The sequence below is a fragment of the Seriola lalandi genome, unplaced genomic scaffold (genome assembly GCF_002814215.2).
Source record: "Seriola lalandi dorsalis isolate HSWRI2012SDOR001 ecotype SW California unplaced genomic scaffold, Sedor1 jcf7180002053771, whole genome shotgun sequence".
NCBI lineage: Eukaryota > Metazoa > Chordata > Actinopteri > Carangiformes > Carangidae > Seriola > Seriola lalandi.
Genome location: NW_019524324.1, coordinates 8,675 through 24,175, shown reverse-complemented (window position 1 = coordinate 24,175; position 15,501 = coordinate 8,675). Strand labels below are relative to the sequence as shown.

At 39.4% G+C, this 15,501-nt stretch overlaps 1 protein-coding gene across 2 annotated transcripts in view; it reads left to right on the top strand.

Moving 5' to 3' along the window:
- LOC111651769 (mannosyl-oligosaccharide 1,2-alpha-mannosidase IA) overlaps positions 1-13,782 on the top strand; it is a 181,908-nt gene extending 168,126 nt beyond the window's left edge. For both annotated transcript variants that reach the window (XM_023401811.2, XM_023401810.2), the window contains exons 9-12: positions 2,565-2,784; positions 7,402-7,574; positions 9,940-10,055; positions 12,254-13,782. In XM_023401811.2, the coding sequence (XP_023257579.1) occupies positions 2,565-2,784; positions 7,402-7,574; positions 9,940-10,055; positions 12,254-12,395 (651 nt within the window). In that variant the 3' untranslated portion in view covers positions 12,396-13,782. The remainder of the gene's footprint in view (positions 1-2,564; positions 2,785-7,401; positions 7,575-9,939; positions 10,056-12,253) is intronic.
- Positions 13,783-15,501: the final 1,719 nt, after the last annotated feature.

Here is a 15,501-nt window from a genome sequence, read left to right as displayed (position 1 = left end):
ACCTCACACTTGTTGGACGTTTTACAGGAAAAATGACCAGATCTGACCTATTAAGATTTCCACTATGACCAAAAATCTAATTTTAACGCTCAAACCCAGTGTTTTTATGCATAGATGTAAGGGTGTTTCTCTCCTATTGAAATTCAGTGACGTTTATTCAGAATCACGTGTAGAGATGTAATGGCCACTTTTTATTCTAAGTACCATGCCATGATTATATCAGCTCAGTGGTCTTAGGTGAAAGAAAGAAAGATAACATAAAGAGGAAAGGTTCCTGGTACTGCATGTGATTTGATGGCAACTGGCTTGTGTATTCATATACTGAAATGTAAAAAGTAAGCCCACCATCTGCAGAAAAATGTCTGTGAACATGAACCCACTGCACGGTAGACACATATATAAAGATACATCAGAAGCTGTCTGTTTTCCTCTTTAATGGGGATAATGTCAGAGCAAAGCACATTCCCTCCGGCTACAATTACAATATTACAGACAATGACTTAAAATTGCAATTGAGATTTCCTCAGTTCTCATCAGAGGGTCAAGCCAGAGGCAGAACTATTAATTATAGACTCCCCTTCCCCTCTGTGAGTTGGTATTTAAATGGCCAAGGACCCCTCACTATCAGATTAAGTTATAGACTGTATGTTTATACAGAGATCTAAGGTGAAGGCACAGCACAACTCATTATCTTTGGCATTCAAATAAAAGTAGACTACTAATTAAAGAGAACATTTTCCAATTATACAACAGCTAATTAGCAGGAAAATCATCATTCTCAGCCCACAAGAAAAATACTTCCTTAGAACATGGTATTTAGAAGCTTCCATACTTTACACATTACCTTGTTTTGTCTTATGTTTTTGCAGGTTGCATCTTTATTTAACAGCAGTGGTGGGAGGGAACTATTGAAAAGAGAAGTACATGCTACAGTGCTGGTTTTCAGAGAAAGGGTGTGTTCTCATCCCTGAAAGAGCTCTTAAAAAAAGAAGAAAATTAATGACTGAAGGATTGGACCTGAAATCCAAGAGGGAGTTTACACTTTTAATTATAAGCACTTTATGGGGTGTCACTGCAGAATATCACAGACCTGCTTTTAAATGCAAGATAAGCCAGACAGAGTGGGTGAGAGGGACATGAGAGAACAGCAGAATCTGTGAGAGAGAGAAAATGATGAGTCATTCAGAAATGATCTCATGAGATGTCCTTCTGTATTCTGTCTTATAAAGCCAAGACAGGAAACAGCTAGAAAGACACAGAAATGTGCAAAATATCCATTTTAATGATTTCTCGAAAAAAAGAGAGTTGGTGTTTATCCTGTTCTCCCCATTCTGCTGACTGGGTGAATGCAACTTCAGGCACAGGTTGAAAAACAGCGTATTTTCCCTTAAAAGGATTTGTATTGGACCAGTTTCTCACAGCATATCAGATGGATTTCCTTGGAGGTCTGACTTCCATCTGTGCAGAGCATGTGTTATACAAAACATACATAATTTAACATATAAATGCAGACGTTTACAGAGCTGCAGCAGTTGGATTCATCTCTAATGTGTGTGATGACTGCACACGTACACGTGGTGTAGAGATAACCTCTAATGGGACTTTGCGAAGTCGCGTGTCTCTGCTTGAATGCTCAATCTGGTTTCTTCAATTATCGCTATCAGTTGCATCACTCGGCCTAGTCTGTGTGTTAATTGGTGTATTAACTAGCTTCACTGAAGTTCTGTTGTGTAGTGGTAGATGTTGGTGTCTGGTTTGGTCAGTATAGTACTGCAGGTGGGCTCTGGCTACCACTGTGCCTAATGAAAAGGTTCTTATGTTACTTTAAATTTTATCTGCATGACAGAAAATTCTAGTTATTCTAGTTATCCCGAAGAAATCATTTCAAACTGTGTTCAGCTTATTTTGACCAAAATTAATTTGTGTAGTGTTTCTTATCTAAGTGTAGATCATCTGTTTGGATATAGTTGTGGTATGAAATGTTAATACTGATAATAACAATGATGATAAACAATTCAATCATTTATGAGATATACTCTAAGGGCCTTAATGAAAAGAGACCAACACCACCGTGATCATCACACAATGTTTCAGATATCCTCATCAAAGGAAAATGGCTGAATTTATTTAAATGTGATTGCATTTTAGCACAAAGAGGAAGAGGGTATTGAAGCATACCTGAACGCAGAGGCGTAAAAGGACACGATCAACTGTCTTTGCAGGTGTTGGGTGTGGACACTTGTCAGGTCTCAGGCAGTAATTAACTGAAACACAAAACAATCTCTTGTGATCAGATGGAATCTTTTCCCTTTTAATTTGTTCGGCTACATGAAAGCCTGGCCAGATTAGTACACATTACTTTGAACTGCACAACTTTGCTGCTGCAGTTTGAACAAGTACAGAATTTTAAAATGTGGAGGGCAGACAAAGTAAAAAACCACTGGTGAAAAACATAGGTTCTTCATGGGTTCCTTTGATGGCATTTACACCACAGAATCAAAATTACATGGCACACAGCATTTCAACAATTAACAAAACATTCTTGACCGTGTGTGTTGCTGCAGGCGATTGAAGCCAACCTGGTACAGAAGTCACCTGGTGGCCTCACCTACATGGCTGAGTGGAGAGGTGGGATCCTGGATCACAAGATGGGCCACCTGGCCTGTTTCTCTGGGGGAATGATCGGCATTGGGGCTGATGACGGAGCTCCGGAGAAGAGGCAACACTACCTGGACCTGGCTGCCGAGATCACGCACACATGCCACGAGAGCTACACGCGCTCAGGTGAGCAGAGATGTCAGGGATGTTGAGAAGGGGCATTTAGAGTGTGCAGAGACTCTTTGTCTTGAGATGGTCAACAATACTACTCACTGTCATGTAGGAGTAGGGCAGTGGGTGACTGGTCCTGCTGTTTCTGTTCTAAATGTACCATGTCAAATCAAAAGATCCATATAATCTGTTTTACAATGGGAGAGGCTCTTTTTACCCAGGGTTTGCTGGGGTGGGTGTTAGGTGAGAGGTCTTTCTTTTTCGTTCTGGAGACAGTCTGGTTGAGTAGAAAATATTTGTGACATTACATGATGATGTTATCATCTTGCTTACTATCATCCAACAACACTTGAGTCTGTGACACTGCTTTGAGCTAAATGCTTATGTCAGCATACTAACATAGGAGTCATCATCCAGAAACTGTGAATGTCTGTACCAAGTTTAGTGGCTGTTGAGATCCTTTGGTCTGACCGTGCAGCTAGCTTTGCTAAAAATTTCATTATAAGTAATTCCTATTTGGTGTTTCTCAGTATTTTTTCATTATAGTACATGGCGGTGAAATGCTTTGGTTCATTACCATCATAGTATACTGTATCTGCCTTGTTAAGAGGGGTCATGGTAGCATTCAGAAGAAAATGAACAGTCTAGGAGAACAGCATATAGTAAATTAAAAGGGCCTCAAGCATTTTAATTTTGCCCTGGCTCAAAAGGGGAATTGTTTCTTCACCTCAACAGAGAGACGACAGGCCTAATAAGGAGCGGTGAAGAATTAAACTTCCCAATTATTCTCTATCGTCTCACAGCTGTAAGCAGCAGATGTGGAGGTGCCTCTAAGTGTGTTGGATACTGATAATCAGTTTGTTGTAATTTAGGAGAAAGAATGAAAAAGGGGATTGAGTATGGAAGAAGGAACATTGCGATAAAAACTAAATCCACGGGCAAATTTACTGCAGTTCCAACCTATAAATTAGGGAGAGTGGAAGACATGGCTGCAGTCACAGGATAAAGATATACTCAGGAGAAAAATGCAAGAAAGAGGGTGAAAAAAGGGATGAATATATAAGCAATCCTACTCACATTTATTTTTTGGAAGACCCATGTTTGCTCTCTCTTCCCTGGCATCTGTCTTGGCCCTGACAATAATCTCCTCTGCTAATTTCAAGCTTTTATTGTCTCCTCCACTGTTGGGTGGGCTGTAAGGATTCATCCTTAAGGATTTTTATTTTTTTCGCCTTCGCTTCTTCAATAAGCTGATGTGACTCATAACATAACAGTTTCCATGATACAGTTGGAATACTTTTGATCTGCAGGCCCAAAAGGCTTCTTTGGCTTTCTCTTTCATAGTCATCCAGCAGGTTTCTCTTTACTCATTAAAGGAACTGGATGGTGCTTAGCAGCTCCTGGATTAGCTGTCTGCAGGAGAGAGAGAGTAGTGAGATTTCCTCTTGCATGTGAGCAAAGTGGCTGCTACTTAGCTGTCTTTAAATACTGATACCATCAAGGCTCTCCTTCTGCTGCTCCTCTGGATCTCAGCCATCACAGCAAGACCGACGCAGGCTTGAACCCAGTGCAGGAAACTGGGGATCTCAAAAGAAGCATCAGGAAGAGGGAAAGGTTATTGAGATGTGGTGATAGCCTTTTTTTTCCTACTATTGAGATGTATGACCTGATGTACGGCAGAGCAACTTAACAGACTCACCGCATGTATCACTTTGGGTTATTTTAGACTCTAACTACCATTCAAATGTAGGGGGGAAAAAAAAATATTCGATCTATAATCATTAGTGTTCAGTGAGGAAATAACAACACATTTGGACAGAATTTTGCCTGGTGAAATTTACTCCTCTGTGGCGGCAAAAAGACGCAGACGGGGCTATGAGCATAAATTTTGGGAGCAAGCATGGTTTACTGGCAACAGCTTTTTATCAATAACTTTTGAAATACCATAAATTCTCAAATAGTGGTAAGGGCTTTTATTTACCTCAGTGGCAGACAGAACCAGGCCTGTATTTGGGAGAGGCTAATATTAGAGACATGCCTTCATTTCTAATGTCCCCCAATTCTCCTGTTGATAAACTCAGTATAATTTCAATTTCCACAGCGCTAATTCATCAGTACAGCACATCAGATATTAATTTCTTCACCTAAATAAGATACCATGAATGAAACCCAACAGCTCCTTCAGAATTTTCACATTAAAAGTCTTATAGGAGTTTAATGGGAAGAAACATCAGGAGGTGTTGAGTTGATGATAGGGTGTCATTGGCAAAGAAGAAAAGACTGTAATAAATTCACAGTATGAAAACATTTCTGTTCGAACGATAAGCAGAGTGGTGAGTATTCAGGTTGTGCTGATACAATTAGTACTGTGGAAATGTACCATCTGAGGTTCCAGTAGGCTACAGATTATTCCACCTTAATGTTTTTCATCCCCAACCTTTATAGGAGAATTTATGGTATGAAGTCATGAAAAGTTTTATTAATTTTCATATGAAGCTTGCAGAGGTTATTTTCTGGAACCTTACAGCCAATTAACATTCTGATTTAAATGAAAGCATCCCATGGGTGGGATGCCTTTGCCGTAGTACACCATTTTAGGTGTGTTTTGGTCTGTACCTGACTCGGTCTTCACACAACCTCGACAAATTATTCATTTTTTAAAAGCTGTAATGATTCTATCCGTGCAAAGCATTTGAAGGTCCCCGCATCACTGCAACAAGCTGTGTACACACAACTGGTTCAGACTTTGTGGCTCCAATCTACACAAAAGGTACAACTACAGGCCTTATGTTCCCTCTTTATGCCAAAACATATACATTTCTATCAGAGTTATGACTGTAATCAACAGTAACCTTTATACTTTAGGGAACATCATTTTTCAGTCTTGTGCACAACATGGGTGTGTCTAATAACAGGTTCAATGGCTGTATAAGGATTGCCAAGGCCTAGTTATCCTTTTTTAGATATAATTTCCTGTACTCTTTGAGCTTGATAAGATTGAGACTTATTTAAAATTGCTTGTTAATAAATCCAGGATGTTAAGATGATAAAATTGATTTTGGTGCAAAAGGCTATTATTTAATTCCCAGGGTACGTAAAACAAATCCTGAGACTAACTTCTTAATTGTGTTTGATGCACGAGTGTTATTCATCTGATGAACTTGTAGAAAAATCAATTGTGTTGCCTTTGCTCTGAGTTACTGATGATCCTCCATTAGTAGTCTTAGCATTCTGGTCACAAGAGTCAACAGCCTGTCAGGAAACAGGGTGTGGAGTCTAGAGGTTGAAATAGCGGTTAAAGAATTGAGACATCCCTCCATGTGTCTAATGTGAACTTTTGGGGAAGACATCATTCAAGAAGATGCCAAAAAGAATGGGGTTGCGACTTGGAACAACTGAATCATTGTTGTGCTTGTGGTGCTGAATGTATAGAGACAAAAGTTAAACATGGAGGAATTTTTGAGTTCCCATTAACAGCAAACAGCTATTAATTAAAGAAGAACAGGTATTTATATAGCAAGAACATAATAGTGCAATTCAATACAAAGAAATAAGATTAAAATAAGAGGCAATCCAGCAGATGAAATTACAAAAAGCGAATGCAGCTTGCCTGATCTCCTCCAGCAGGTCATTCCAGAGTTAAGGGACTCTTACTGCAAAGGCCCGGTCCCCTCTGGTCTTCAGCCACAACCTAGGAATTATTAATAAAGATTTACCAGAGGATATCAGGCATGTATGATTTGAGTCAGAATATATAACACAGGAAAAATTGGATAATAAAAGGTCCAGGGAATTGTTTGAGACTGTGCAGAAATCTACAGCCTGCATCTCTACTTATACCACTGTTACTTCTGTATAAACAATTTAAAATACAGACAACTTGTCATTATCCAAAACAAACTTGCAAATGGCTTCAAGCTACTGTCTCATCTACAGTATCTCCTTGTCTAGCTAATTGTTTACCTTTCAATTGATCTTTTCAGTCACTTCAAAACTAACAGGTCCTCTTGTTTTCCCTCATTTAAAGTGATATGTGTATAATGTAGTCTGTGGGTTTGTATGGAGCAGGAAAACCATTTGTTCCCCTGTCTCTGTGTTTTGAGTGCACATGCTCACTCTCAAACTCTGGTCTTATTGGTCCAACTGGATGTCGCTACTCAGAAACCATCACTGGCCTCAAAGAACGTGCTTCCTCCAACCACGGTCCGATGTTCCAAGTGGCCAGTGGTTTACTAAAATCACAGATGATAAGGTCCAAGAATAAGAAAAGTATAACCAAAGTGAGCACAGCAGGCAGAAATAAAATTTGTGAAAAGTGATCTTGCATGCCGTAATGCAACTTCACTCTAAGAATGTCTCTAAATTTAAGTTGCTGTGCCTGGCAAGGACAGATTTCTTTGTGCCGTATCATGAATATGATCTTTTTGCCATGCAGTCTTGAATAGTTGTAAAAGTATGATGGAAGTAAAAGGAAGAATAAGGAGAGAGGCTTCATGTGTAAAGAAAAAGGAAGGGTATGTGGATTTTAGATTTGGAAATGCACTGCAGATCTGTTGAATAAGTGCTGATGTCCGTCAGCTGACTAAGATTTATGTTTTTGTCCTCTTGTCTTTCATCTGTGTCTCTGGTCAGCCACCAAACTGGGACCTGAGGCGTTCAGATTTGACGGCGGAGCTGAAGCCACAGCAACCAGACTGAGCGACAGATATTACATCCTACGACCAGAAGTTATCGAAAGCTACATGTACATGTGGAGACTCACCCACGACCCCAAGTACAGAGAGTGGGGTTGGGAGGCTGTTGAGGTAAGACACAAAATACACTATTGACATTTCCCTTACTGACCTGAATACCTGAAGATGAGCCCCCTTTCTCTGCTTTGAAAAAAGACTTTAAAATAGACTAGTCCTTCCGGGAAAGGTTCATTCAGATGCCATTAGAGAAAAGGCGTCAGAGATGAAGACTAACTTATCTCATAAAAGTGGAAGTGCATGTTCAAATTAAAGGAATAGTTTGATATTTTGGGAAACTTTCTTATTTGCTTTCTTGCCAAGAGTTAGATGAAAAGACTAATACCACTCTCATATCTAGCACAAACTCTGGAAACAGGGGATACAGCTGGCCTGGCTCTGTCTAAAGGTAGCAGTTAGACCAATCTGCCTCCCAGTACCTGTAAAGTCCACTAACTAACAAGGTTTATCTCATTTGTTTTATCTGTACAAAGGCCCTAGTATAAAAATCATCAATTTGACATTTTACAGGAGGTTGCACTGGATTTTTTCTTGCCTCTGAGCAAGTCAAGTCAATTTGATTCATTTAGGCCAAGGTCACAAATCATAAATTTGCCTCAGTGAGCTTTACAATCTGTTCACCATCCAACACCTTCTGTCTTTACGACCTCAAATCAGAAAAAGGAAAAGTCTAATAAAAAAAAAAAAAAATTAACAATAGGGAAAAAAGGGGGAAAAGCAACATAGTAAATTTACAGGATGAAGAAAATAGACAGATTATAAACATATATCAAGAATATTAAAGAGCTAGCTTTGACAAACAACCAGCTGGAGACTCTGGGAAGTTACTGGTCTCAGCCAAGAAATGGTCAAGCACAATAAACCTCTCTTGTCATATTTATGCTTAAATTTTTTTACTGATTTAAAAAAGTGATATCTCTTTCTAATGATTAATACATGAGCTTTAGAGGTGCTGGTAGGCTTATATTTGTTACCTTTAAACAGAGACAGGTGCCGTTTCCCCCTTTTTCTCGCCTTTGTGCTAAGCTAAGTAGCTACTGGCTGTAGTTTTAAATGTAACGAACAGAGACATCAGACTCTCAGCAAGAAAGCAAATTAGTTTATTTTCCAAAATGTTAAAATTTAGGCCAAGTCTTAGTCCTGTAAATCAGTCATGTGCAGCAAAGATAATGAACAGACACTTTTGCCTTGTTTTCATTCATCAGGAATTTCTTCAGTTACAGGAGCCATCAGAAATGTTTAGTTAGAATAACCTTTTATAGAGAGCAGCGAGGTGGAATAAAAGCGCAACCTTCTGCAACCTGTAAACAGACTTGAAGAAAGTCATTACTCTGGCAACATTAAGGCTACAACCAACCCATAATCCAGCACTCTTTTAACGTAATGGGTAATGTAACAGTAGCAGACCAATACTCTCTCCATTTAAAGAGAACATCTACTGTTGTGCATGAATAGTCTAAAATACATCCTACACTTGTTCAGATATAGTGTCTTGGAAAAAAGAGTTGCCTTATATTCAGGCTAATTCGGTACAAAAATAATTCCATGTTATATTTAAGTGGGAGATAAAATGGGTTACAGTATAATTTTGTACCCTATACTTCTCTCTTAGGAGTGGCTACGACTCAGATTTTATATAATTGTAGTCACCTATTATGTCAAGCCCCTTTAACACCCTTAATTACCCTCGACCAGCTTCCTTGATATTGTGTGGCACGATACATTAGCGTGTAGATCAAGCAACCCCACTAGCAGGGTGAAGGTTCTGCAGGGAGCACCACTATTAATACGACAATAGACAGGACATTAGCTGCAGTAAACTGTAGAGGGCTGGCATGATAGATCTAGCATTAATTTAGTGCGCACAGAAGTGGAGAGATCAGGCTGACGAGTTTGACAGGCCTTTAATTATCGGGCACAAAGGTTGAAAGCAGTGCACAACGCTTCTCTTCATGAACATTGAGTATTAACACGTTGGGGTCTTTGTTAATTAGCACGTATAAGCCAGCCCTTTGTAGCTGGGGTAATAATGTGCTAATCCGCTTGGCTAGCTCAGCCACTCTCCATTAGCTCTTGTCAGATTTAGCATTGCTTGGGCTTCAATTGTGTCGCCACCTGAAGGGCTTGACATGCTTCAACATTTACAGTTTCTTTGGATGTACATGCACACAAATTTGGTCTCTTTTTGCACCATAATGTATGAATGGATGGCCTGAGAATTCTTCTATGCAAGATGTAAAATATTTTGTTCTGTCACAGTGCTGAAGCGAAAAGGCTGATTAAATGTACATGAACAAATTAATGCTTATTCACTGAATTTGTACGATCAAGCTGACAACTGCAAGAAGTGGTCTTTACCTTGGCCATAAATAAAAGTTACAGTTGCACATTTAAACCTGCTCTTTCCGTTTCCTGTCAGGCCCTCGAGGAGCACTGCAGAGTGGAGTCTGGCTTTTCTGGGATCCGAGACGTTTACACCATGACAGTCAGCCACGATAACATGCAGCAGAGCTTCTTCCTCTCAGAGACACTCAAGTAAGTCCTATTTCCTCTCCACATCTCCCTTGGTAACAGAAAGCAGCAAATGGCATTTCACATTCTGCATTCATAAACCATTATCGATATGGAGAGTAAAATAGAGTCCAATACTGAATGCTGAGGATTCGTCTTTGCCTATTATCCGTTCTGTGTGTGAAGTGTACTCCCGCTGTCAGACAGACACAATCTCTCCTTCAGTGCTGAGGAATCATCTGAGGTGTTTCCAATCACTCTTGGAATGTAATTTTCGTCTATTGACTTGTAAAAGAAATGTGGATGGCAAAGAGATGGCGAGCAGTTAAACACCTCAATTTTACTTCTCCTCATTCTTGGGTCATTAAGCAACGGCAACCATTCAGGGTGCTACATCGTGCCGGTTAAAAGACAGTAAAGAGCCCTTTCTCTCCTGAAGACAGGGTGACTTTAAAGACCAGACTGTGCTGCTGCATCAACTTGTATAACACTCTTCCTAATGTGTATTCACTTTCAAATTTAAGTGACAATTCTAAAAATGAAAAAACTAAATTCTGGTTTACTGGCTTTTGTGCAGATACAGAAACACAGCTGTAAAAGATAATAAGATGACCTTACCTTCAGATTAGTTCTTGAAGAAAATGTGGAATGTATCTGAAGCAAGATTTTCTACCTTCTCCTGTTAAAAAGGTAGTGTGTCAGAAACAGTTTTGAGATGGAGCAGTATCGCCCACTGTGAACATGCACACAAGACACAATGTTATTCAGATAGGTTCACAATTTCTGAAGTCGGTCTTAAAACAATACTCAAGTGCCCACATTTATATTGAAATAGGTTGTAATTACTGTAATGATTCTTTGTTCACACTGGTCATTAAGAGTGCTTTCCTAAATTGATTTTCATGTAAGTGGGGGACAAAATCCACAGTCGTTTGGTGCAAAAATATATTTAAAACATTATCTAAAGCTTATGTGAGTTACACAAATCAAGTGGGTATTGTTCAAAGTTACAGCCTTTTTCTGACAAATTCCCTCTTTGTACCTCCCTGTTGATGTATAGCTACAGTTTCTTTTCATTCCACTGTTTTGCTACCAATGTGATACTCTCTTTATCTTCACTCATGCAGATTAAAAACCTGGCTATGTGTATAAGTGGCAAAGAGCTACACTGTCCTGTACAAATCTAGGAGCTAAAATTTGGTTTCTTTTCTACATCAAAGAAATCGTGTTACTGCAGAAAGCACATTTACACCTTTTAGATGGGAAGATCAATACCACTCTCATGTTTGTGCAGCAAATATGAAGCTATGGCCAGGAGGAATACAGCTAGCCTGGCTCTGTCCTCCAGCACCTGTAAAGCTCACTAAAATCACACGTCATCTCATTTGTAAATTTGTACAAAAACCAAAGTGGTAAAAATGACAGGACTGTGGGTGACGGGACTATTTCTTGGCTGTGCTCAGTGATTTACTGGAGTCCTTTCATCACAGGGAGGAGCTGGTTACTTTGCCTAGTCAAGAAATTATCCAACAAAACCACAACGTTTTCACTGATTAAACAAACAAGATATAACATATTAGTCATTAAGCTTTAGAGGTGCTGGTAGGTGGATTTTGCTAACCCCCCCTACCCCTTTCTCTAGTCTTTATGCTAAGCTAACCAGCTACTGGCTGAAGCTAAATATTCAATTTACAGTCTGTAAGTGCATCAGACTGAACTAGTTTTCCTTGGTAGAGGGCGCTCTCCGTTGCATGTCCTATTGACCTATCTGTAAACTAAGCAAATAAATAACATGAGACACTAGCGAGCAAAGCGTCACAGTAAGAGTGTTGAATTTCTACAGCATAGATGTCAAAACTACCAACACAGTAAGGCTGTTTGTCGACTTTGTAATATGCAGCCGACTTACTTTACAACAACAACAACAACACACCTGAGGATTCACCTGCTGGCTCACCACTCAAGTGATGCAGCAGAGGCTTCAGGGATGAGTGGAGCAACTATATAATCTTGTCTGACTGCCTACTCTTCCTCACACTCATCCTTAGGACCGTTGCCAGAAGCTTTTTTAAAAAAAAAACATTGCCAATATTTTAGTGACATTTACAGTATATGAAAGATGTGTGGCCCATTGGCCACATAGAAACAGAAAGCAGAGGTAAAGTATTCAGTGAGCCTAGATTTTGATTAAACTAAATGGATGTTTTCTTATGCTTGTGTAGGTATCTGTACCTGCTCTTCTCTGACGATGACCTTCTCCCACTGGAGGACTGGGTCTTCAACACAGAAGCCCACCCACTGCCCATCATCCGTAAGAGCTGCCTGCAGGACGAAGCAACACAGGATAAGACAGTCTCTGAATAAGACTGAAGACAACCCAACAACAGAGGCAGATACATACACACCTGCACAGGTCATGTGCACACACAGTCACACAAAAACAAACACCAATTCAATGCAGGTTCAGAGTCTTTTCAGGAGCGTGTTACGGACTCGCAATTCCTTTCCAGTAAAGGATGTTGTCGTTTTATGCTGTGATTGTATATCCTTTCGCCGGGGTTACTTCCTGCTGGCACTTCTTTTTTGTGGACAATCGAGACAAACATGACTTTCATGAAAAGAGCACCTTTTTCTTTCCTTCTTTCCTCTGTGAGGAAACCAGTATAACTTACAGACCCAAATGTATGGGAGGAGGGTTGAACTATGGGCCATATTGTTAGAAAGAGAGAGAAACATATAGAAAACCACTTGAGTTTTGCTCTTTGATTTCATTGTTTCGTTAATCTTGAGTGATGAATGATTTCCTCTGATCTTGTCATTGCATTTTTTCCTTTGTGAGTACACTCTTTGACCAAAGGTTTCTTTGCATTTCTATTTCCCTCTTTTCCAGTAATGTGTTTTTGGTGAGATTTGACAGAAAGTAAAGTTTACTATGAGGACTGAATTGTAATGAATATTGATTAATGTACAGACAAACATGAAATGTGATTCTCGAGTCCCCCTGCAAACTAATGTTGATGTCATGTTTCTTACTGAAACAAGCTTGAATGAATTTTTTAAAGTCAGGTGGTGTCAGGAAAGGTGGCAGTGTCTTATACATCCAGGGACCATTTTTAAAAAAGAAAAATGATGTTGGGTTGTGTTTCCACTGTATGCTTGGGTTACTTTTTGAACAGGACAATGCTTTCTCAGTCCTCTCAGCCTTTCAAATCAGAGTAACAAATGGAGTTCTGTCAGTTCTGTGACTGTAATACAAGCATAAAGGAAAAAGAAGGCATTTGCCAGCTAGCTCCAAATGGGTTTTCCTGTTTCTGTTGTAGTTTTCTGCTTCACTCTGCCTTTACATGTGAATTCCATACAGCTGCCAATACTGATGTTAAAGGCTGTTCGACTGCGGAGACGAGTTTTCATTTTCATCACTGCTGTCCTGCACAGTTGTAGAGTGAATGTGCTGTACATACAGATGAAGTGAGTGACCCCTGTATGAGCTTGTCTTGACTTTATTTTGTGATCTTTTTTTCTTTTTCTAAAATTCAGTGGTTATTTTTATTTCTGGGTTCTCTTTTGATTTGCTTCCCTCAGGTGTTTCAGTAAAAAAGAAAAAAAAAACTAAAAAGTTCTGATTTTAAGTCTAGTTATTGCTGATATTAATTATTGTTATTACTTATTCTTACTGTTTGATTTAACTTTCATTGTTGAATATTTTCAAATACTGATAAAAGACCTGTGCAACTTTGTACATTTAAATCAATCACAGTTGTTGTGTCCTTTTTATTGGCCTTTTTTGTTTAATTATTTACAAAACACCAATGTCTGACTGTTTGATTTGTGCAGCGGGTATCTATAGTGACCTTTGGAGGAAACAACCTGTAGTGACTAACAAAAAGGAAGGAAGCCGGACTCATTTGCTGCTAACATTTGTTTCGGTATTTGCTTCCAGGAAATTCATTACCGATTTAATTAAAAGGGGACGTCTCAGGGTTGTGGAAAGTTCCAGCAATCATGACCAGAATATGAGTAATGGGGTTTTAGAGTTGCACCTCTCTCACGTTGACAGGCCAACAAAGCAAGATTTAATATCATCCTCCCCAAATGATTCAGCTCTACCTGCTGTAGTCTGAATCCTAATTTCAGTCTGATGGCTCGAAGTGATTTTTCATTGGCTTTAAATAGAATCAGCATGCATTATTGACATGATTGACATTTAATACTAATTTGAAAAATGGTAGTCAAATGTCAGAGATCTGGTTACATTAATCTTACCGACACCTTAAAAAAGAACAGTGTGTGAGCTTAAATATTAAGTGTAAATGTTATCTGGGCTACAGCCTGCAGGACCATTATTCACCTCAGCTAACGCATTGTAATGAAAAGAAGGGCAAAAGCGAAGGGCACAATTTGTACATTTGCGCTCGCCTGACCTCGCCCGGGGACATAAATGTGAGGCTCACTGTCTATTTAAATGCACCTGAGACTGATAGCGAAGGACAACCGCTACAAATAACCCCCTCCACCCCCACTCTTTTTTTTTTTTTTTTCCTTTGCTGCTCCTAAAGTCCCTGGCAAGTCGAGCACAGCAGAAACATAAATGTTGGGGCTGCTGTCTGACTTGGCAAGACAAGTCAATGTGTAACAAAGGGGGAAGAGCCATCACTATCTCTCTGCCACAGTCGTCCTCCAGCTGTCCCGACCAGGACAGCGGTGTTTATAGGGAATAACTGGCTTATCAGTGGAGATCTGCTTTAAATGTTATTTGATTTCAAAACACTGTCAGCTCCATCTACTCACATTTTCAACTCCCCAGTGATTTAAGACAAAGGAAGGAACAAAAGCACAATGTTTTGTTTTCAAGCCAGCCAAAGAAAGAAAACAGTACAAAGACTTCACTGTGATATATTATCTCCTCACTTGACCTTCTGTTGGGCCTAATTAGATAACACTGGGAAAATGTGACTATGCTTTGCATTAATTACAGGCTACTGTTGAAGATTTTGGTACTGTAGAGGTACTGCAGATGTACTGCAGATGATATTGGTATATTATTCCTTCAGGAAAAAGCCATAATGCAATAGCAGATACAGTACACTCCAGCTTTGCTTACACTGCAACTGACACTGTAAACTGCTTACAGAGCACACAAACGTCAAGCATCCTCAGAGGATATACTTTAACTTTAACTGATATTTCACCTGCTTTTGTCTCTTACTTAACTTACAGTTCTATTATTTTCAAAAAGTCGCACTTCATCTGCTTTCACCTGCTACATGTCGATTGACATTTCAGCTGCTTTCATCTCATACTCTTGAAATGAGAGTTTGACTGCTTTCCGGACTTTCACTTCCAACTGACACCTCGGCTCCTTTCAGTGCTCACATTTGATCTGATGCTTCAAACCCTTTTTGAGATTTAGCTGACACTTCAACGTTAAGTGCTTCAGCTCTAACTCTAATAAATCATCTCACAGGCAAAA